The sequence below is a fragment of the Neovison vison genome, chromosome 4 (genome assembly GCF_020171115.1).
Source record: "Neovison vison isolate M4711 chromosome 4, ASM_NN_V1, whole genome shotgun sequence".
Classification (NCBI taxonomy): domain Eukaryota; kingdom Metazoa; phylum Chordata; class Mammalia; order Carnivora; family Mustelidae; genus Neogale; species Neogale vison.
In genome coordinates, this window is record NC_058094.1 from 177,849,617 (window position 1) to 177,872,389 (window position 22,773).

A 22,773-nucleotide genomic window follows, 5' to 3' on the forward strand; every position below is an offset into this window, starting at 1 on the left:
CAGCTCAGGCCATGATCTCAGAGTTCCAGGATCGAGTCCGGCATTGGCTCGATGCTCCATGGGGAGTCTGCTTCTCCCTCTGACCTTCTTCTCTCTCATGCTCTCTCTCACTCTCTCAAATAAATAAAAATCATCAATATTTTTAATATTTTAAATTATACTGTCCTAAATATTTGTAGTTTTTATTTTATTTCCTTATACTTCTGTAACCAAGAGTGAGAAGGATTTTAATGTTTTAATAAAGACTTTTAGAAGTCTGAGAACAATCATAAGTTTCCCATCAGTTATTCAGATTGTGCAGTCATTGTTATGATCCCATACTACTGTGTGAAGCAAGGACTGCCTGTGTATCTACTCATGAATGGGTGGATGTACCTGATTGCTATAAACGGTAAACTGAGAGAATAACCTTTTTTTTTTCTGCTGAACTTTTAGAAACCCATCTGAGATATGATGACATTATTGATTTGTGATTTAAAGTGTTCAAATCCTTTCTTTTTTTTTTTAAAGATTTTATTTATTTGTTTGACAGACAGAGGTCACAAGTAGGCAGAGAGGCAGGCAGAGAGAGAGGGGGGAAGAAGGCTCCCCGCCGAGCACAGAGCCTGTTGCGGGACTCGATCCCAGGACCCTGAGATCATGACCTGAGCCAAAGGCAGAGGCTTTAACCCACTGAGCCACCCAGGTGCCCCAAAGTATTCAAATCCTTTCTATTTCTTTAGTGAGATAAAAAAACAGGAGCCTCTAAGGCACTCATTTTTCTTTTTAATCATATAAAGGCATTCTCAAGATCACACTAACAAGGAATTTTATTTTAGTGTTAAGAAACACAGAGATCTTCATAGAAATAGAACAGATTTGAGGACACCCGGGTCCACATTCGTTAAAAAAACAAAGAGAAACAAAATAAGAAAAAATCCAGTTCTGTTGTCTCAGAAGCTTTAAGCGGAAGACTGGACGTGAAAACGCTCAACTTCAAACGTGTCAGGGGTGACGACGCTGCAGCCCATGGGGTTTGCATTTCCCGGTCACTGACTGAGAGACTCTGAGAGTAGAAGTTGTTTGGAAACTGTTTTCTCACCAAAGCAATAATGTCTGAGAGTGTCTAATAGTTGAGGTCTCATTTATCCTGCAGCTTTCACCTGAATATTATTTAGGCCCATTACACAGTAGAAGCCATTAAACATCTGTGCACTTCCTGGCCACTTCAGCTGTGACAGTGAATTGTTAGATTATTGGAGATACTTTCTGTGTGTAAATGTCCACTGGGTAATGTACAGGGATGGAGGAGAATATGATAAGTGAAGCTGTGATCATCCACTCTTGCTCTGTCTACCTTCAAAGTAAGTGAGAGTCTCAAAAACTCATCTATTTTCACCTCTGATTTCTAGCTGCGATTTTCTTTAGTACTAAAACTGCAAATACAGCACAAATGGTGAGGCCCACAGCTTCAAAGATTAAATCAACCTTAAGGAGTTCCTTACCGATATTGGTTTTGGCCTTGTCATGCGGGAAATTGAGGCAAGTTGGTGTTGTTCCTAGAAGCTGCTGTTGGGGTAGTTCTGAAGTCCGGTTAAACTGTATTTCAAGAAAAACTCATTATGGGGATGGCATCTGTACGCTGCTAGTAAATGCTATGTAGCTTTCAACCATCTTCTGGCTCTCAGCACCTTTCTTTTCCGTTGAGGCGCACAGTTTACATAACCTAGAATTAAGCATTGTAAGGGACACAGTTCATTGTATGTATGGACCACATCATCTTTATCCATTCCTCTGTTGAAGGGCGTCTTGGCTCCTTCCACAGTTTGGCGACTGTGGACATTGCCGCTATGAACATTGGGGTGCAGGTGCCCTTTTCTGTATCTTTGGGGTAAATACCTGGTAGTGCGATTGCTGGGCCGTAGGGTAGCTCTATTTTTAATGTCCTGAGGAACCCCGTACTGTTTTCCAAGATGGCTGCACCAACCTGCATTCCCACCAACAGTGTAGGAGGGTTTCCAACACTTGTTGTTTCCTGTCTTGTTAATTTTAGCCATTCTGACTGGTGTAAGGTGGTATCTCACTATGGTTTTTGATTTGTATTTCCCTGATGGGTACTGATGTTGAACAATTTTTCATGTGTCTATTGGCCATTTTTTGCCTTCTTTGGAGGGGTGTCTGTTCATGTGCTCTGCCCATTTATTGATTAGGTGTGATTGCTCATCTAGGTATTTCAGTATTTGTTGACAGAAAAAAAATCATTGTATGCCATTCATTTGTAAGTTAATTGGAGATGAGATTGCTAAAAAAATTAAGTATACAATTCAGTGGCATTTGTGCACTCACGGTGTTGTGCAAACATCGTCTCTGTCTAGTTCCAAAATATTTCCGTCACTCCAAAATAAAACCCCATGCCCATCAGGCAGTCACTTGGCATTCCCTCCTCCCTCTAGCCCCCGGCAACCACCAATGTGCTTTCTGTCTCTAGGAATTTCCCTGTTCTGGACATTTCATCTAAATGGAATCATATAATATTTGGTCTTTCATTTAGCATCATGTTTCCCAGGTTCATCCGTGTCCCGTGTATCAGTACTTCATTTTTGTGTCTGGACAACATCCCATTGTCTGTATGTGCCTCATTGTGTCCAGTTATATACATCATTGGACACTGGGGTTGGTTCCACCTTTTGGCTCTTGGGAATATGACTACCATAAACGCTTGTGTACAAGGATGTGAACACTACCTGTTTTAAAATATTTTGAGTATATACCTAGGAGGGGAATTGCTGGGTCTTAATTGTATGTTTAACTTTTTGAGGAAAACTCAAGTATTTTCCACTCGCAGTGTTTATTTGTACTTTTTGTAAGGAGGGACCTCTTCTTCCCATTCTTGATACTGCCTCAGGTTCATGCTCTGCCACTCACTGTACCCCAGGAGAGGCCAAGTGGCTCACCCGATGTTGTCCTTGTGAGTCTGCTTTCAGAATGCATGCTTTGCTCCTCTTTCTTCCTGACAGCACCTCTAGGTGGGGAGCCCTGTTCTGGTCTGTGCTGATAGACTACATGGACAAGTATGGTTCTTCCAGTACTCCGAATTCCAGTTAGGCTTTAGTCTCCAAATCAGCCTCTGGCTGAACAAATGCTGATCTGTGTCTTTTAATGTGTTTTTATTTTTCAAATAGTCTGGCACCTATAGTAGAGTTCAGTATGTTATTGGGGGTTCCTTTGGAGATACCACGATCTAAGGTATCTAAGTTAATGATGGCAGAAGAATTTGAACTTCATAGATAGGGCCTGGATTTGGAGACCTAACATCTAAAAGCCACTTAGTTTGAGCATTGTCAGCCTGACAAAGTCATCTAGCATTTTAGCTTCAGTTTCCTTGTCAATAAAAATGGGGGAATCTTTTGTAATAGATATGTCATAGAGTACAATTAAGTATCAAGGCAAGTGCGCACCAACATAAGACCCAACACGAGATGAAGGTTGCATGTAACGTAAATTTCCCTTTCAAATATTTGAACACAGCTTTCCTGTAGTAAACGATTTCTATAGCTTAAGAATATATCTGAACTTTAGAAACTCAACCATAAAATTCCCAGCAGGGTGATTGCTACAGGTATATGGCACAGACAGGGAAGTTGGTAAGTGTCTAATCTCCACGTAGAAGATAGGTAACTTTTTATGGTCAGCATTGACCACCTAACATCTGATAATCCAGCCAGAGTGCCTGGCCACTTCTCCATCAAGGCCCATTCATTCTTTCATCCATTTTTAAAGATTTATTTATTTAGTGTGACCCAGGGGGGAGCTAGGGGCAGAGGGAGAGAATCTCCAGCAAACTCAGCGCTGAGCATGAAATCCCACATGAGGCTTCATCTCTGAGCCCTGAGATGGTGACCTGAGCTGAAATTAAGAGTCGGTTACCCAACCGACTAAGCCACCCAGGTGCCCCCATCAAGATCATTTTAAACTCTGGAATTTAAGAAGTAATGGCTATTTTGGAGAAAAACATTTTGAGACAACTCTGATTACGTAAAGAAAATTGCATGAACTCATCCTTACTAGGTTACTCAAATAGATCTCCAGTAAAAAAAAATGCTCTTATCTTTCCAAATGATCATAGGTGACACGTCACCTTGCCAAACTCTTCGACAGCATTACAGATCTGCAGTTTGAAGAGGGTCACGATGAGTCCACCCACAGAGCGATCGGAATGTACAGCAAAGAAAAGGAATACGTCCCGTTCCAAGCTGAGTGCGAATGCACAGGCCACGTAAGATTCGATGATGAGGTTTTCTGGGCTGTGAGAGTATTTTCAGGGTAATTTTTAAAGGATGACTTGAACAAGAAAAAAATCAGCTGCGGTCACATCAGGCCCTGGTTGTTTTGGAGATCAGAGCTTCCTGTTTGGCCTCGACGGGTGTGACCCCTCTGCTTCCCGGTTCCTGCTCACATGGCTTCAACGCCCCACAGGCTGTCAGAAAGGCTAATGGCTGAGCTTGTTAGGAAGGATCATCAGGGTTGAGTGAGTGGACCCCAGAAGGAGAAGCAGCTGCAAGCCCAGTGACAGGGTCTCGCGCAAAGCTTGCTGGTTCCACCACTGAGAGTTGGGGTGAAGTAGTGCCTTGCAGGAACGCATGTTTTAAAGAGTCATGTGGTTCAGGAATGTGATGTGAATGTTTAGAATGGCTGCTCATAAATAAGTGGATGGAGTCTTCCACACTGATGTCCCATTCCCTAACTACCACGTGCTCCGACAGTTAGGCTAGCGTATTTGCTCCTCGCCCAGCTGGATACCTCAAAAATATGCTGAACGGTCACCGGCGAGATTGGCTCATGACGATTTATGAAAGAGCTCTTGGTGTTTGCAGATGATGTAGAGGAATCGCATCTTTTTATGATGATGCTTGTGCAGCTCGAGTTAATCCATGGGGTCACTGAGACAGTGGCCTCCATTCCAGAGCTGTTTGGGTTGTGGTGGGGTTCCTTAAAATGTCCCTTGCAGAAATGCAATGCCAAACTTCTTCATCTTTTTTTTTTTTTTAAACAGGGGTTTTCTTCATTTCACTCTGCTGCTTTTTAATATTGTACCAAGAAATCCTGCCAAATGAAGGGAAAGCAGATGGCGGAATACTTTGATTAAAATATATTTTTTGATCTCTTGGGCTCTTTAGGATATTATTACAGTGATTAGAAAAAGTCACCATAAACTATCTTGACAAAAGTGTGCTGCTGCCTGCTCCCTGCCTGGCAGGCTGCGAGCCGATTGGCATAGTGCCCAGAAGGAGGACAGTCCACTTGACGGATGTGGTTGTCACTCGCGGGAACCCTTGGTACTGAGCGTTTTCACAGAGCTCTCATTAGTTCTCTGTAAGCAGTTTCGGCCAGAGACTCGAGTATACACTACGCTGATCCTCTAATTGCCTTTGTTTGATAAAAGATGCTTTTCCTTAAGGTCTTTTCTTCCCCTGCACTTTGATGATTGGTTTCTCCCAATGTAGACTATTTGTATTTTGTTTGATGAGTGTTGGTTGAATCCCCACCATGTGCAAGATGCTGGGTTAATCTTCTGGGGATCCAGAGATGAGTAAGACATGGTCCCTGTCTTTGAGGAGCTCGTGGGCTCCCTGAAGAAATGGATAGTTGGCAATAATGGGAAGTGGTAATCGTTGTTAAAGAGGGTTGGGCAGAAGCTGAAGAAACACCAGCACAGGAAGGGATCAAACAACATCTCATCAGAGCTTGGTTCTCAGATCACACTGAGCTAAGTAGCCATTGTTGGCACAGTCATTTGAACATGAGATGATCCATGAGTCTATATGTGTGTTTGGTCTTCCCAGATGGACTGGAAGGTTCTGGAGAGAAGGCGGCTATATTGAGGGTAGGAATCCCAGAGTATTTGGGAAATGCTCAAATGATGTATGATTTCCTGAAGGAACTAGTTCCTGGGTGACGCTAAGGGTTGTGACTTAGTGACTTAAAGTAGTGATGGGACTAAAGTAGTGATGGGGTCACAGACCTTGAATTTAGACACGCGAACAAAACCCAGGTACAGCGTCAGAAGTGAAGGCTTTGGGGAAGATAGAGTCCATTGCCAGGGTGGTGCCACCTTTTTCATTCAGTGGGGAAGACTGTCAGCTCATTAACTACACAGTACTCCTTCCCAGTTCTCCAGAGAAAGATCCTAGGAATGAATGTTTCTGCCATTTTCATAGATGGAGGGGGAAAAAGTATTTTGCTTTTTTTTTTTTTTTAGATTTTATGTATTTATTTGACAGAGAATGAGAGTGAACGTGAGTGGGGGTGAGGAGCAGAGGGGGAGGGAAAGTGGGGGAAAGAATTTCAAGCAGAACCCATGCTGAGAACAGAACTGGATGAGGGACTCCATCTCACGATCCCTGAGACCATGATCTGAGCTGAAACCAAGAGTTGGACACTCAAATGACTGAACCACCCAGGCACCCCCTGACTAAACAGTTTCAACATCTTCACAATCTCTTATGGTCCTTGGAATTGATTTATTATGGTCATTTTTTATTGCTGAGGTCATCTATTTGTGAATATTGTACATATTCTTTTTATTAGATAGTATCATTCCATGGCAACAGATATATGGGTAAATACAATAAAGCATATTTGAATAGGTTAGAAAATGGGTTAAGATAAATTTGTGGGGGCAAAATAAACTTGCGTTTTATAAAAAAGATTAACTTTCACAAGTCAGCAGTTGTCCTATCTCTTATACTCTCTTGCTGTCTAATTTTTGACAAGTGTGAAGATGAGAACCAGTAGGGAATATAATTAAGACACTTGCTGGAAACACTTTGTCTTAAGACTAAGAACTAGGAAGATTTCAGAGAAGAGTTTTCAGTATATTTAAAAATTATTAAAAAAATATTTTTAAAACAATCTACCATTATCCCCAGAGCTCTAGAATATTATTCTAGCATATGCCTCTATCTAGTAGATGGCTGTGATGGTTGGTTTCTGAGAACACTGTGCATTACCACAGGGGATCTTAGTCCAGAACCCTCTTGTCTTCGGATGTGAAAAATCAGTAATTGAGAATATCTCCTCTGTTGAGGCTGCAAAAATTTATTAGCCATCCTGTAGGTGGAGTAACTTGAGCGCTATCCTGGGAGAAGACACGTTCAATGGGCTTCATCCACTGTTGTTCTGATCCTCTGAGTTAAACTTCCTCTAGTTTTCTACCTGGATTTAAAATAAATCCGGACCCCCTGGGTGGCTCAGTTGGTTAAGCGTCTGACTCTTGATTTTGGCTCAGGTCATGATTTCAGGGTGGTGAGATGGAGCCCTGCATCCAGCTTGAGATTCTTGTCCTCTCCCCCTCCCCCCATTCATGCTCATGTGTGCTCTCTCCATCTCAAAATAAATAAATAAATCTTGAAAAGAAATCCATGTAAGGCCTCTCTCTCTGCATGGCTTTTAAGCCCATGGAGGGATGGAGTTCTCTCTCTTCCACAGTTAAGCCTGTGTTAAATCATTTCAATTTGCTTCAAAAGGTGGAAACATGGCTCCTGCAACTTGAAGAGACCATGCAAGGAACAGTGCGACATTCCATCACAGAAGCCATAGCAGCCTACGAGGAAAAACCTAGGGAGTTGTGGATCTTGGATTTCCCGGCACAAGTTGCCCTGACAGGCTCACAGATCTGGTGGACGACAGATGTTGTAATAGCCTTCAGTAGACTGGAGGAAGGCTATGAAACGGCCCTCAAGGATTTCCATAAAAAACAGGTATTTTGTAGGTGCGGGCTTTTGAGGCTTGAGGGCACTTGAAGAGGTAAGCATTCATTCCTCCATCATTTAGGGAGTGTTGTCTGTGTGCCAGGCGCTATGCTGGAACTATTTCAGCAATCAGTGGTTTGATTTTTCTTTTTCTAGCTTTGTGTCATCCTTCTGGTTGGCTACACGGGTTAAAAAAAAAAAATCACATCACTCATCTCTCAAGTCTCTAGTGTATCACATGTACTCAGATACTGTGCCTATTTCTGTCCTGTGTAAGACTCTCCATCTAGGCTAATGGAGTATTTATTACAAAATATGTACATGATTTGCATGACTCAGAAAGATGGAGGGCTCTTCAGCAAAGACAGATGTTTTCATGTATTTTGGGTTTTGGTTAATTACAGAACACAGATGAGCCGTTTTGGAAAATGGTCTACTTCGAGTTCCATTTTAGTCACCCTGCTTCCTCTGGGACTGCTCCGTGAGCCTCCCATCTTAAGGTGTGCTCCTAGTTGTGGAATTGTTTAGAGATTCGGCCTTTTTATTGGCTTATAGATTAAGAGGATATTAGGCTGGAAAGATATTTAAATATTAGTGTTTACTTTTCTTGGTTTCAGTGGCTGAAGTGTGAATCCAGAGACATTAAGCAGTTTTCCCAATGTTGTTCAATTTGTAAGCAGCACTGGCAGGACTAGCCGGATTCCGAATGCTCCCCACCGCTTTCTGTTGCTTGTCCTCTTAGCACTATTTAAATTCAGTCCCCGAAAAATCAAATAGGTGCAGAGGGTGAAGGATACTTGGCTCATTAACGTATTCAGCAATTTAACGTTTTAGAGTGTTTTGATTATTTCTTTTAATTTTGCTTGAATCTTGAGTGGAGATCACCTGACTTACTGATGTTACTAAAGAAGTCTTTATATTACTTACTTTCTGAGAGAAATGGATCCTTGATGCGCATCTTTAGGAAAAGGGGATGTTGGTTTATACTGAGTAGTCTTTAGGTTACTGGATTGGATTTTCAAAAGTGACTGGTTTCCTCCTAGGGCAGTGGCTCTACAATTCTAGTCAGCGCCACTTGGGTGAGGAAGCTAAGTAGGTGTTTTTTCATGGACATTAACAGTTAATTAAATTGCAATTATATTACAGTTTTATAAAAATAAGTTTCTGATTAGTTTATTGATATCTCTGCCTTTATTAAAAGTACTTTCATTATCTATTAAAGAAAAGATTCTTTAAAAAAAAGTTTTAACATCCTCTCTTAAATTTCAGGTATTATTAATCATTGCTGAAACTTAAATTTTTCAGCCTACGTATGCCTACTTTATTTTTCCCTGGCTTCAATCAATTATCTCTTTGCTTACGAGATACAATTTTGTGTGATAATTAAATACTTAATTGCTTAAAACAGTAAATTATATGTTGTCGATATTTCTTCTATCAATTTTATTTTCAGTGTCATGATTTCTTTATTAATGTGTGTTATGAAAGATTTAGAAAAAGAAAGTACAGATTGAGAAAGAAAAAAGGGAAAATAATTTTTAGAAAACACCCATAGCCCTATACCTTTTCTTCCCACAGGTGACCATTGATGACATTTTGGCATATAGGTGTCAAAAATGTTTCCTCTTTTTTTTATAAATGTGTAGACACATCAGTCTGTCTGTCTCTAAATATATGTCAGTGTGTAGCTATTGACATAAACGTGTACTTGTGCTGTTATCTGTCGACGTATCTAAATATACATAGAAAAAATATTTATTTATATTTAATACATTTTGTTACTTTTTTTCACTCAATGTTATCTACCATTTTTCTTGCTATAAATATATATCAAGTTGACAAATAGAGTAATCGAATATGGATATGCCAGAATTTATTTCCTCCCTTCTCTAGGTTTGCTCTGATCATCTGAGGGCTCGTCAGCCCTTTTGTAGGTTCTGTACGTCCAGCAACAAAGTTCTTGATTTCGCGGTGCTTATGTTCTGGTCAGCTGTTACTAGATCATATCTCTTCCTCACAAGGACTGTGGAGATTCTTATTCTGATCTCCACTTCCTATTTTACATGCTGCTGTTTAATGTTCCTTTTTTTTTTTTTTTTTTTTTAAAGATTTTGTGTTTTTACTTTTACAGAGAAAGTGCCTACAGGGGAAGGGGTGGAGGCAGGGAATCTCAAGCAAACTCTGTGCTGAGCGTGGAGCTCAATTTGGGGCTCGATCTCACCACCCTGAGATCATTACCTGAGTGAAACCAAGAGTGAAACACTTAGCTGACTGAGCCACCCAGGCATCCCTAATTTAATTGTTTTTAAACCAACCATTAATTGGGTTATTTAAATCTTCGATGTACCAACATATTAAGCTATGACTTTGCTTTTTTTTTTTTTTTACTCCATTTCTTATTTTAAAATCCAATTCCCTTCCTCCTGTAGTGTATCTTTTAGTGATTTGTTCAGTGACGATAATGTCCTACTTATGAAGGACATTTTCTGATTCCTTGTCTTTTGACTTCCTTCTTGACATTTAAGGCCTAAAATTCTAAGTTGAGAATAATTTTCTTTCAGAACTTTAAAAAATATTCTGTACCTATGGCCTTCATTGTTGCTATAAACTTTTGGGTCATATTATTTTTCCTTCATGGTAATTGCAGGAACATTTGGTCTTTGGTCTTTGGCTGCTTTTATGGTTTTTTTGTTTCTGTGGTTGTGATGTTTTCTTCTAATGTATCTCCCTGTACATTTTTTTTCTCCTGCTATTAAAATTTAACCTGCTTAGGACTCTGAGAACTTCTTGAATCTTTGGTTACATGTCTATCTTCAATTTTGGAAAATTCCCCTCCATTTTTTCTTTAATTGATGCCTTTCCTCCATTTGCTCTAATTTCTTCATTTAGAATTTTATCTGCTATATGTTGAACCTTCTCATGCTCTCTGTCTCTCAACCTCTATCTCATATTTTCAAACTCTCCATTTTTTTGTGCTGTAATTTAGGTAGTTTTTTGAATAGTTTATTTATTATTGAATAATCTCTACACCCAACATGGGGCTCGAACGTACAACCCTAAGAGCTAGATTTGTATGTTCTACTGACTGAGCCAGCCAGGCGCCCCTTACTTGACTTGTTGAATACATTTTCCACATCACTAACTTGTTTTTCATAGAGGATAGTGATTAAGAAAGAAGTATCGAGGTCCATATTATATAGGTTCAGATGTCAACTCTACCATTGGTTTATTAGCTGTGCTGCCTTGGGCAACTTATTTAATAATTTTGTGCTTTGGTGTTAAAATCTGTAAAGCAGTAATATTATAATATTACTCCTAATATTATATTATAATATTAATCCTAATATTATAATACATAATAATATTATATGTATTATAATATATGTATTATAATATTAGGATTAAATTAGTTAATATATTTAAAACACGATTTTAGAGTGCTTGACCCAGGGATGCCTGGGTGGCTCAGTTGGTTAAGTGGCTAACTCTTGATTTTGTGTTAGTCATTGTTGCTGTCACCAAAATGACATAACATTGGTGTCTAATGTGATGCATAATTAATTTATTATCATAACATTTTACCATAATTTATCATAACATTTTAATACAGACAACGAAATCGAATTGTACAAACCTAACACCAGGATTCTATGATTAACATTTTATTTTCTTTATCACATTATCTGTGCTTTATCCCCTGCTCTATAGTTCCCTTAGTCCACCTTATATTTACAACGAATTGCAGATGAGTTGTAATTGCAGATGCCAGTAATCTTTACCTGTAAATATTTCAGTATAAATACTAATTTAATCAGTTTTGATTATTATATCTCTAATTTCCCAAAGTTCTTTTTGGTTCTTGAAAAATCAGTTTATGTTGACTTACCTATCTCTCTTTATGATGACTCATCTCTTCATTATGGTTTTTATTTTTATTCTCAATTCTTTGAAAGAGATATTTTTTCTTTAAAGGTTTTATTTATTTGACAGAGATCACAAGTAGGCAGAGAGGCAGGCAGAGAGAGAGGGGGGGGGAAGCAGGCTCTCCGCTGAGCAGAGAGCCTGATGCGGAGCTTGATCCCAGGACACTGAGATCGTGACTGAGCCCAGGGCAGAGGCTTAACCCACTGAGCCACCCAGGTGCCCCGAAAGAGACATTTTTAATAATCTCATCTAGACTGTTCTAATGCTACTTCTTTTAAGGCTGGTTCTTCTGTTAAACTGAATCTGGTTTTTGTGTGTTCATTTTTAAATTTGACCTAGGTGTGTGTTCTCTGTAGGCATTCTGTGTGCCCTGGAGAAAGCATGCATGCCTATAGTGTGTTTCTCTTCTTTGCTTCTTCTAGGTCTCCACAGATTTTGTGGATGCTGGATTAATTTTGTGGTTGATAACTCAGTTGAGGATTTCCAGATCACATGGCATGGGCTTAAGGTTTTGTTATCTCTGAAGGGACTTTTTTTCCCCCTCTCCAAGGGCTTTCATCTTGCCTCTCTGAGCGGGTGGGTAGAATTTTTCTAGAGCTCTGTATCAGGCTGTGTAAGACTCAGGGAATCTCAGCTATATATCAGCATCTCAGTTCCAACTCACGGGCTTCCTCAGGGAGTACGAGAGGCAGGAGACAGAAATGTTGTGTTTCCGTGTGGCAGTTTGAATCTCAGTCTCCAGATGTGTGAATCTGTCCCCAAATCCTACGTTAGGTTGCCATGACATTTGCTACTGATGAGGTACACTGCCGGCATCGGACACTATCACACACTCCCTCCCACCCCCTCCTCCTCCTCCTATTCCCTCTCTCCTTCCACCTCTCTTGTTTTTGCTATGGACTTTGCACATGGGTATATGTTTGCTTTGTGTGTGTTTTAATGAAGGAGTTGCCCATTTGGCTTAATCTAGTACATTGCAGAATGTCGTTTATTACTACTGCTTAATACTGGTGATTAGGTTGGGTTTTGATTTTTGGCTATCCTTAATAGTACTGCAGCAAACAGCCGTGTATATACATACATACAGATTGTGCATATTTTTCTTTATTTTTTCAGGATAAACTTCCAGAAGTAAGATTGCTAGGTCGAAGAGTGTACCTCTTTTAAGCCTTGTGGAACATTGTGGAAATTCATCTTCCCATTCTCAGTATATGAAACGTACCCACTCTCTCCCCTGTTGGCAACAATGGATTGTTTTTATTCTTACAGCTAAAGTTCTTCATATCCCAAGAGCTTCCACATATTCCACTAATTAACAGAATTTAGGGGTTTTTTTTCCTCCCTTAAAATAAAGTTTTCCATTCTGTTCAAGAGTTATGTAATGCTTCCTTTTCATGTTGGATGAGAAGCAGGCAACAAGGAAGGTTTATGAAGAAGGCATTTATCTGCTTAATTATGAAACACTTTTAGCACAAATTGAAATGTTTGACAGACCACCCAACAGATGCCTTCAGTACAGTGTTTCAATTTTGTAACTGATACTAATATGCATATTAGAGAATCTAACATTTGAATACTGTTGAAGCCTTGGTGTGGTTCATGAGAAGTGTGTGCATCTAAGTTGAAACCCCTTTAGTGTGCTCTCTTCGAAAATGGATGCAACCATCTGCTGGAGTTTGTTTTTAATTAAAATTACTCACGCTAATACTGTGAGCAGTTTTTAAAGTGAAACGTTAGTCCTTTAAAATTGCTCCATTTTAAACTGAGATCAGAATTGGCTATAATTGATGATCTACCTGCCCAAGTTATTATTTTAAATTCTTTGTTTCCTTTTATGTGAGATAATGTTGAGATTAAAGGCAAAGATACTGCATTTTGGATGTATATCCCTACTACCAATCTAATAAATTCAGTCATTCAAATTTGAGGGATCTTTGGCAAAATACTTTGTTTTGGAGGCTTGGGATCTGGTAAGAAGGATTTTCTACTCTTCCTTTGTTTTTAATCTGTGTGAAGATCATCGAAAAAGAGATGGGAACATTTTGGACTTGAAAAGCTTAGTTGCTACTGTGTGGGGGCATGACCCAGAGTACTCTCAGTAACTCAAGATAAGCAATATAAAATCATTCATCACCCCTCCCAGGATGAAGAAATACATATAAGAAAGAGACTCTAATTTTTGCTTCTTAGGGCCAGTGTTTGGCCTCACTTTTAGTCATTGAGAGATTCTTTCAAAACCATTTGGATCCAATGTTGATAGTGTTCCTTATCCCAACTTTATTGCATGAGTAGGAGAACCTATGAAGCCTGAAGCTACCCAGTGTATGCTGAACACACAAGTTATTCTTTTCGCCTCTCTAGAAAAGCATGATCTGATAACCTCTTTTTTTTTGTAATGTAGCAGGAACCCATATGAGTAGAGCACATACTCTTTCCCTCCCCTCTCATCTATTAAAAGAAGAATTTCCATAATTTACCAATTTAGCAGGCTTTTACTGAGTGATTCATGAATCAGGCATCATCTAGTCTAACAGAGGCACCAAAATGCTGATAAAGCAAGGGATTTTTATAGTCCAAGTGAGCAGGCACAGGAAATTATACTGGGCATCTGCTGATTGGTTAAATCAGGTTTCCCTTCCTCAAATGGAGCAAAGGGACATCTTGGAGCTCCGGCAGGTCTCTTGTATGGAGAAGGCGGGTGCTGGCTGGTTGCCCTCGGCCTGCCTTTCTGGGGAAGCTGAGCCCAGAAATTAAGTTCTGGTTTGCTGACCCAGGACGAGGCCTGAGTGACTTCATCTTGAGTTTCATCTGGTTACTTTCACGCAGCCAGAATTTTACTGAATAACCAGCAAGCAAAAAAAAAAAAAAAAAAAAAATCGTATCGTATCTGGATACACTAAACCAGTTACTCTGAGGAATGCCTAGAAGTGGACAGCAGATGAGATTGGTTATTGAAAGCGGAGAAAACCTCAGGTGAAACAAGAGACTATTGTAACAGGAAGCCCGTTTGATCCAATGAAATTGGAACTTGTCATTGGAAATGACAAACTCAGATTCAATAACTAAAATATAAGTGGGGTCCATGGCAGCCTTAAGGAGTAAGTGTGGAAGAGACGGACAGTTGGAACCACTTCTGCCTTCTGTATATCCCAAGAGATTGTCAGTGGGTGTGTTTGCTCCCAGGATGAAGTCCTGAGAAGTGCTTCATAAATACTGTGAGATGTCTGTTGAGGACTTTTGCTATAACTACATCTTGACCCTAGATTTCTAGTTGGGCAACGTTTTCTTTGAAGGATGGGATAGAAATACTTTAGTTGGGCTGTATAGTTTCTTTCACATCTGCTCATTTCTGCTGTTGCAGTAGGGAAGAAGCCATAGGCAAATTTTTAAATAAAGAGCCATGGCAAGGTTCCAATAAAACTTTATTTATAAAAACCAGTAGGGATCCACATTTGTCTGGTGGCCTGCGGTTTGCCAATCCCTGTTCTAGAGAAAGCAGCAGAACAGATCCTGAGGTAACTCAAGAACTCCACAGTGACAGATGTAAGAGCAGATTTATTGCCCATATATGCCATGTGGGTCCAGTCTGAGCCATAAATCCAAGGACTATTTCCTTAAACAGACCATAACAGCAAAACTTTTTAAAAGATTTTATTTATTGGTCAGAGAGAAAGTGCCCAAGCAGGGGGAGCAGGAGGCAGGGGGAGAAGCTGACTCTCTGCTGAGTAGGGGGCCCAGAATCCGGGGATCATAGCCCGAGCCCAAGGCAGATGCTTGACTGACTGAGCTACCCAGGGATCTACATAACAACAAATTTTTGTAGTGAAGAGGAGAAAAAAAAAGAAATTCGAGTTTGGGGAGAGAAGGAAAAAGATCACGAAAGGAACCGTAACTTCCTATGAGAAGAGATTTTAAAAAGATCATGTAATGCTATGTGTGACTTAATGTTCAGCATAAAAATTTAAAATAAAATTTAAAACAAATGGATGATTTTCCATGAACATTGTTTCTGAGATAGATTCAAAACGAGGTAGAAATTTGAGTAGACCCATAACCACAGAAATAATTGAAATGGTAATCAAGGCAGTTGAGTTGGCCAATCTCATGAATTTATCCTCGTTTTTGGTCTGGATTTTTCACTTCACACTGTTGGGTGACCATCTTCTGTGGGTCTCAAGTTTTGTACATTTTTTGAGCAGAGGAACTTAATGCCTTTGTTTATTATATAAGCACCCTTGGAAGATAGTTTCTCTCACGTTTCTCTCCAGGGCAGAGGGTAGATTGGCTTACTGTCCAGTATAATAAAGAAAAAATCTCCTTCCAGGGCTAAGTTCAGACATGGTTTTGCTTTAGAAAAGATTTGGGTTCCCTAAATTCAAGATTGTTGTCCTGTAACACACCTCACTACGTATACAAGCATTATGTGGCTCTTTTGGGGTTATCCCTTAAAAGTCCGGAATCAGGGATGGGTGCAAATGCTGATATGTACATACTAATCAGTGCTATTGTTGTGACTAATGACCTGTCCTTTATCTGTGACCCAGAGGCTCTGTGTCTTCTGCCAGCATCCCTTAACCTGAGCCAGGCTGACTTGAGCATACAAGGAGAGTAAAATCTCACACTGTTCTCATTTCTTAACAAGTGTGTTATTGCATGTGTTAGAAGTTCATTCTTTTTTGTTGCTTACCATTCCATTGTGTAACCATAGCACACTTTGTGTATCCATTCTGTTGACTGATACTGGGGTTTCCAATTTGAGGCTACTGTTTCTAAAGCTGTTTGAAACATTCTTGTCCAAGTCTTTTGATAGACATAGATTTTCCTTTCTCCTGCATAAAATATCTAAAAGTGAAATTGCCGAATCATAGGGAAGGTACATGTTTACTCATTTAAAAAAACTGCCAGACAGATCTCCATTGTTACATTCCCATTAACAAGGTGACACAATTCTAGTTGCTTCATATACTGGCCAGTATTGAGTGTCATCAGTCTGTACAATTGTGGACATTCTAGTGGGTGTGACATAGTAGTAGCTCGTTGTGGTTTTAATTGGCTTATCTCTAATGTCTAGAGATGTTGCGTAACTTTTCACATGTTTATTGGCACTCGTGTATCTTACTGTGAAGAATCTGTTCAGAAAAACTTGCCCAGTTTTTTTTTGTTTGTTTTTAATTGGGATGTTTGTCTTTTTATTGTTGGTTAGAGGATTTCTTTATTTGGTAGTAGTTCCTTTGAAAGAAATGAACAGACTGCTCATTTTATTAATGGTATGTTTTGTGAGTGAAATGTTTTCATTTTGATGTGTAGTGTATCAAATTTTTCTTCTTTGATTGATAATTATTGTGTCAGGCATAAGAAATTCTTACTGTCTCAATGTCATAAAAAGATTCTCCTATTTCCTTCTAGGGGCTTTATAGTTCTGGGTTGTTCATTTAGATCTGTTATTCATACATAATTTTTTTTTTTTTTTGCTTTTCCATTGTATTAACTTGGCACCTTGATCAAAGTCATATAGAGAGAGATCTATTGCCAGACTCTCCTGTTGTATTAATCTCTTTATGTATTTTCATGCAAAATCCACACTGTATTAATTATGATAGCTTTATAGTAAGCTTTTAAATCAGGTTAAATATAGCCTCCAACTTAGTTCTATTTTTAAATTTTTTTCCACAATTGTTTGGGCCATTCTAGGTTCTGTTCATATCTACATAAGTTATCATACTGTTTATTTTTGGAAGCCTAATCTTTTAGCCTAACTAATTTTAACTAGGATGTAAATAAGAATGTTGGGAGGGTGGATATCTCAACCATGATGCATCTTATCTAAGAACATGGTGTATATCTTGACATAGGTTGTGTTTAATTTCTCTCAAATATTTTCCTGTTGTTTTCAATGTCAGGGTCTTGCACATTTCTTGTTAGACATAATTTTTAATAGTTAATATATTTTGATGCTTGAAAATTTGTTTCCCGATTTTTGTGGCTGGCGTATAAAATAGATTTTTTCATCTTAGGACTTTGCCAAATTTGTCTTAGTACTTTGCCAAACTTTGCTTAATAGTTTTAGTTAGTGTTTTTATAGTTTCAAAGGCTTGCTGTGTCCATGAACATGTCCATCTGTCAATAATGACAGTTTTACTTCTGGTCTCGCATTCTTCTTTGCCCTTTATTCCCTCTTCCTGAATTTCTGACTCAGCTAGAACCTCCAGCGCCACGTTGAATGGAAGTAGTTAGAGCAGACATGCCAGCTTATTTCTAAGGGAAGAATAATTTAAATTTTCACCATTAAGTATGATTGTTGCTACAGATTTCTGGAGATGCCCTTTCTGTATTTGAGGGAGAGCCCTTCCATTGCTATATACTGAGAGTTTTTATCTTGAAGAGACATTGAACTTTTTCAAATCTGTTAAGATTTTCATGTGTCTGCCTCTTTTATTCTGTTACTGTGGTGAATTTTTGAATGCTAAGCCAACTTTGCATTCCTGAAATAAATGCCACTTGGTTAATGATGTATTATCATTTATATATGTATATATGTATTTTTGCTGGGTTTCATTTGCAAATATTCTGTCCAGGAATTCTCTATATATGTTCACAAGGAACTTTTATCTGTAGTTTCCTTTTAAAATCTCTGCCAGTTTGGGCATCAGCATTATGTTCTTTAAAAGGAATTGGAAAATATTGTATTCTCATGTATTTTGTGAAAGAGTTTACGATAGAAATCACTGGAGATACCATCTGGGCCTGGAGTTTTCTTTTGGATCATTTTGTTAATTATAAATCAATTTCTTTTTTTATATATATATGATGTTCTATAGCTTTTTCTTTTTCTTTTTTTTCTTGTATCACTTATGAAAATGTGTGTTTTTCAAGATACTTCTCCATTTCATCGAAGTCAGGTCTTGGCACATTACAGCCCTCTGGCCACCTCTGGCCCAGTACCTATGTCTTTGGATGCTTCAACGCTGCCATAGCTACATGGAGTCATTTCAGTGGGGACTTTGTAGACCTCAGTGTCTCGGATGTTGACCGTCTGGACCTTTACAGGACCTTGACTTTCAGCCTTGATCTAAATTTTCAAATGTATTGACGTGAATTGGTCTTCGGTCCTTAACATTATCCTTAGCACACCTGGAGGATCTCATACCTAGTGTGGGTGGTTTGTGTTCTTGCTCTGTCTCTCTCTCTCTCTCTCTCTTTGAAATCAGGCTTTCTCTGTGTTTATCCTTTTTACTTACATTTTCATAGAACTGATCTTTGACTTTGCTGATTTCTGTCACTTGTTTGATAGTTCTCGGATTTCCGCTTTATCTTGATTACTTCCGACTACTTCAATTTCCTCCTCTTTTTCAGTTTTCTTAAGGTGGCAGCATACTGATTTTACACCCTTTTTCTTTTCTAATACAAGCATTGAAAGGAAACATTATAACTTGAGGAATATCCACTAGAAACCTGCAGAGAAAATCATGCTTAATGGTGAAACTTTGGAATCCTTTTCATTAGTGTCAAGAATGAGGTAATTAGGCACACTGTTGCTGACATTCATTGCTCAGTACTGTGCTGGGTTTAGCAATATGATAAATGGAGAAGTAGGAAATGCACAGCGGAAAGGAAGGCCACAGTGGAAAGGAAGGCCACAGTACATGCCCTGATGGTGTCAAGAGAATGTGGGACCTGGTTTCTTTGCCACTTTGCTTTGTTCCAGCTGAAAAGAAAATCCATTGCTCCTGATATTGCTGAAGCGGAAACATGGGTGGTTTTCAGGATTCGAGATCCTTGTTGGTATTTTTCTAAACCAAAAGGAACATGACTTCCTTGTTATGTCCAGTTGGGAAGGGATCGAGGGTTCTGGTAGCTGACCCCTAAGCGCTATACTCATTACTTTGCGGTGCTCGCTCAGGTCTGTGAGCTCAGATCTTAACATTTAAACAGAGGGCCCCTTCCAGTTTCTCGGCCACTGTGGCTCAGGTATGCCTCAGTTGGGAAAGGCTTTGCCCGATGCTGGTGAAATTGCACACTTCTGCTGCAAAGATGATGATGTTCTGCATTGTCTTATTGAAGCCTCTAGGATTTAGAGGCATAATTCTTTAGGTTCACATATATGGTCTCTTCCTGCAGCCCCATGACAAGAGCTGGGTGGGTCAGGACAGAACTGAGAATCAGCCACCTCCGTGGATCAAGAACCAGCCCTTTTCTCTGACCTTGAATCTGTGATGCCCTGTGCCTGATACCTTACTTCATGGTGAGCTCACCATCATCCCACCAAGCAAATGGCCCTCTTTTTGGACCTTAGACATCTCTAACATATAAACCTATTATATGTTTAAGACGTGTCTTAGACGTCTCTAACATATAATATACCTCAGTGGTGGTCATGAGTCACGTGGCTCTTTTGGGAAGTGTTTCCATTTTTATGCAAACAAGAGAATTCATGGGTAGTGGATGCCTAGTTATTTCCATTCATTGCCAGAATCATTACAGGTCAGTTCTTGCCTGGCCAGCATGACCTGGTAGTGGATAATAGGTTGTCTACTTGGAAAAGTTTTATGTTTATAAAATAGGCAATAAAATCCTAGAATCTGGTCCTAAATCCTGGTTCCACTGTTTAGAACTGTGTGATCTCGAGCAGATTTTCTTATATAAAATTGGAATCATGGTGGTACCTTCCCCATAGGGTTATTGTGATGATTAACTTAGACTTACATACCTATATTCTTTTTTTTTTTAAATATTTTATTTGTTTATTTGACAGAGCTAGAGAGAGAGCACAAGCAAGCAGAGTGGCAGGGAGAGGGGGAGAGAGAGAGAAGCAGGCTCTCTGCTGAGCAGGGAGCCCGATGCGGGGCTCGATCCCAGGACCCTGGAATCATGACCCGAGCCAAAGGCAGCCACTTAACCAACTGAGCCACCCAGGCGCCCCTACCTATATTCTTTATGTATGCACATACATATGGACACACACACAATGCTTATTAGATAGTAAGAGTTCATTAAATAGCAACAATAGCTGTTGATGCCATCAGCGAGGACTAGATCAGCCACGACGAACTAGTGTTCATCCCTCCGCACTACCTACTGTCTTGTTCGAACACAAGCAGAGCTTCTGACTATTGCGAGCCCTTCCTCCACCTGTGCTCAGGTCTCTTCTGAAAGGGACTCTCGGGATTCCCTGGCTGCCTTTTCTCCTGTGTCTTCCGAGTCTCATTTTTGCTCCTCGCTGTGCTCATTTAAACATTCCCAAGTGTCTCATTGCTTACAAACAAAACCACCGGCAGATGTCACATCTCCCATTTCCTGCTCTCACCCTGTAACTTTTATTATAATGAAACTGTCTGAGCTAAATATCGACACTTGACTTTTCTCTTCTCTTTCTCATTCCTCTCCACGACCCAGTTCCACCACTCGACTGAGTCTCTCTCTGTGTTATTGTTAGAAATGCTTCCTCCTCCTTTAATACTCTCTTCCCTTATTTCATATCTGAAATCTTCTTTACCATCAGTGTCTTGGGCTCTTCACTTGCCTTTCCTTGCTCCTCTTCCTCCTCCTCGTCTGTTCTGGCTCTGACTTCGGTGCCTTTGTCCTCTCACCATACTGACATCCCTGCTAATTACGTCTGCTTTTACGGCTCTTTCCTTCCTTTTGTGAGATGCTCACCATGATGACCTCCAGCTCAGACCTCTCTCCTGAAGCATGTGTCCTGGGCTTTTCCACTGGACATCTGACAGGCACCTCCGGCCTAGAATGTGGGAAATCTATTCACTCTTCTCAAACCTGCTTCTCCAGTGTTCCCAAGGTCAGAAAGAAACACCCAATGTCCTTCGCTCGTTGCCCACCTAGTAGCCTGTTTGACCGCTCTTTTACCCGCTGTCCAGTCAACCACCACGTCTCTTCAGTTACCCTAAATATACCTGTTCTCATGGTTTCCTCCACCGCTTTGTTAATAACCTGGTCCCAGGCACCCTTCTTTCTTACCTGGACCATGAGAGCATTCTGCTGTCAGGTCTTTCTTCTCTAGTCTGGTTTCCCTTCCAATTCATCATCACACAGGCAGAGAAATCTTTTAAAAACACATCTAATTACTCACACTTTTAAAAACTCTTCAGCAACATCTCATTGCCGTTGAAGTTCTAGCTGGCCGAGCCCTACATGGTTGTGCCCTTCGGTCTCCGGTCTCCAGTGTCTTTGAGCGTGTGGTCCACCTGGCCCCGCCCCTCTCCCGGGCGAGACGTGTGTCAGTTCCCTGACAGGGTCACCTGGCTGTCTCCTAGCTGTGTGCACCGACTGCCTCGGGTGGCTTCCACTCCGCCTCTGTAAGGGGCCAACCTCTGAGTTTTTTTACAACCTAAATGATAATCATCCTGAATGTCTTAGTATAAATACCCCTTTCTCCAAAATGTCTTTCCAAGCCCTCGATGAGGCCAGGCCCTTTTTCTGTGTGCGATCATGGCACTTTCTTCTTACTCTAGCAAAAGGATTCTGCATTCTGTATTCTGCTTTGACCTGTAATCTCTGGAAACAGTCATCACATTTGCGTTACCCTATGACTGAGAGAATAAAATACTGATGCAGTGTGGTTTGTTGCTGCCCGCCCGCCCTTCCTTCCTTCCTTCCTTCCTTCCTTCCTTCCTTCCTATGATGTGTGTGTAATGAGATCATACCTATGACAGGTAAGGGCCTTGTTCCTTTAGAGCTTAGAGTCAGGTGGAGGAGGCAAGTCATAAACAAGGAAATAAGTAAGTGAATGATAGGCTACTAGGAAGTACCATGAGGAAAATAAAATAGGAGCCTATAGAATAATTGGGTGGGGGTAATACAAAACGGGTTGGCCAGAGGAGTCCGATCTGAGGAGGTAATTTTGAACTAAGATATGAATGATGAGGGCAAGCCAGCCATGTAAAGAACAGAGAGGAAATGCCTCCAGGAAGATGAAACCATTTCTCTGGCCCTGAAACAGCCATGATGGAAGAACATCAGGGCCAGTACGGGTGGAGGGATGTGAGGTAGGAAGCAGGCATCGGAGGCCTTGGAGGACTTTGTGCTCATGAAGAGGAGTTTGGATTGTATTCGAAGGTAGGCTTCTTTCCGGCACAGGATCTATGCTGTGCCAAAGGCAAGGTGT

General features: G+C 40.2%; 1 protein-coding gene across 1 annotated transcript in view; it reads left to right on the forward strand.

Annotated features, from left to right (window-relative positions):
• Nucleotides 1–22,773, forward strand: part of DNAH11 (dynein axonemal heavy chain 11) — a 324,415-nt gene that overhangs the window by 98,385 nt on the left and 203,257 nt on the right. Inside the window, exons 29-30 of the mRNA XM_044246194.1 lie at nt 4,106–4,255; nt 7,506–7,739. Of these exons, the coding sequence (XP_044102129.1) occupies nt 4,106–4,255; nt 7,506–7,739 (384 nt within the window). The remainder of the gene's footprint in view (nt 1–4,105; nt 4,256–7,505; nt 7,740–22,773) is intronic.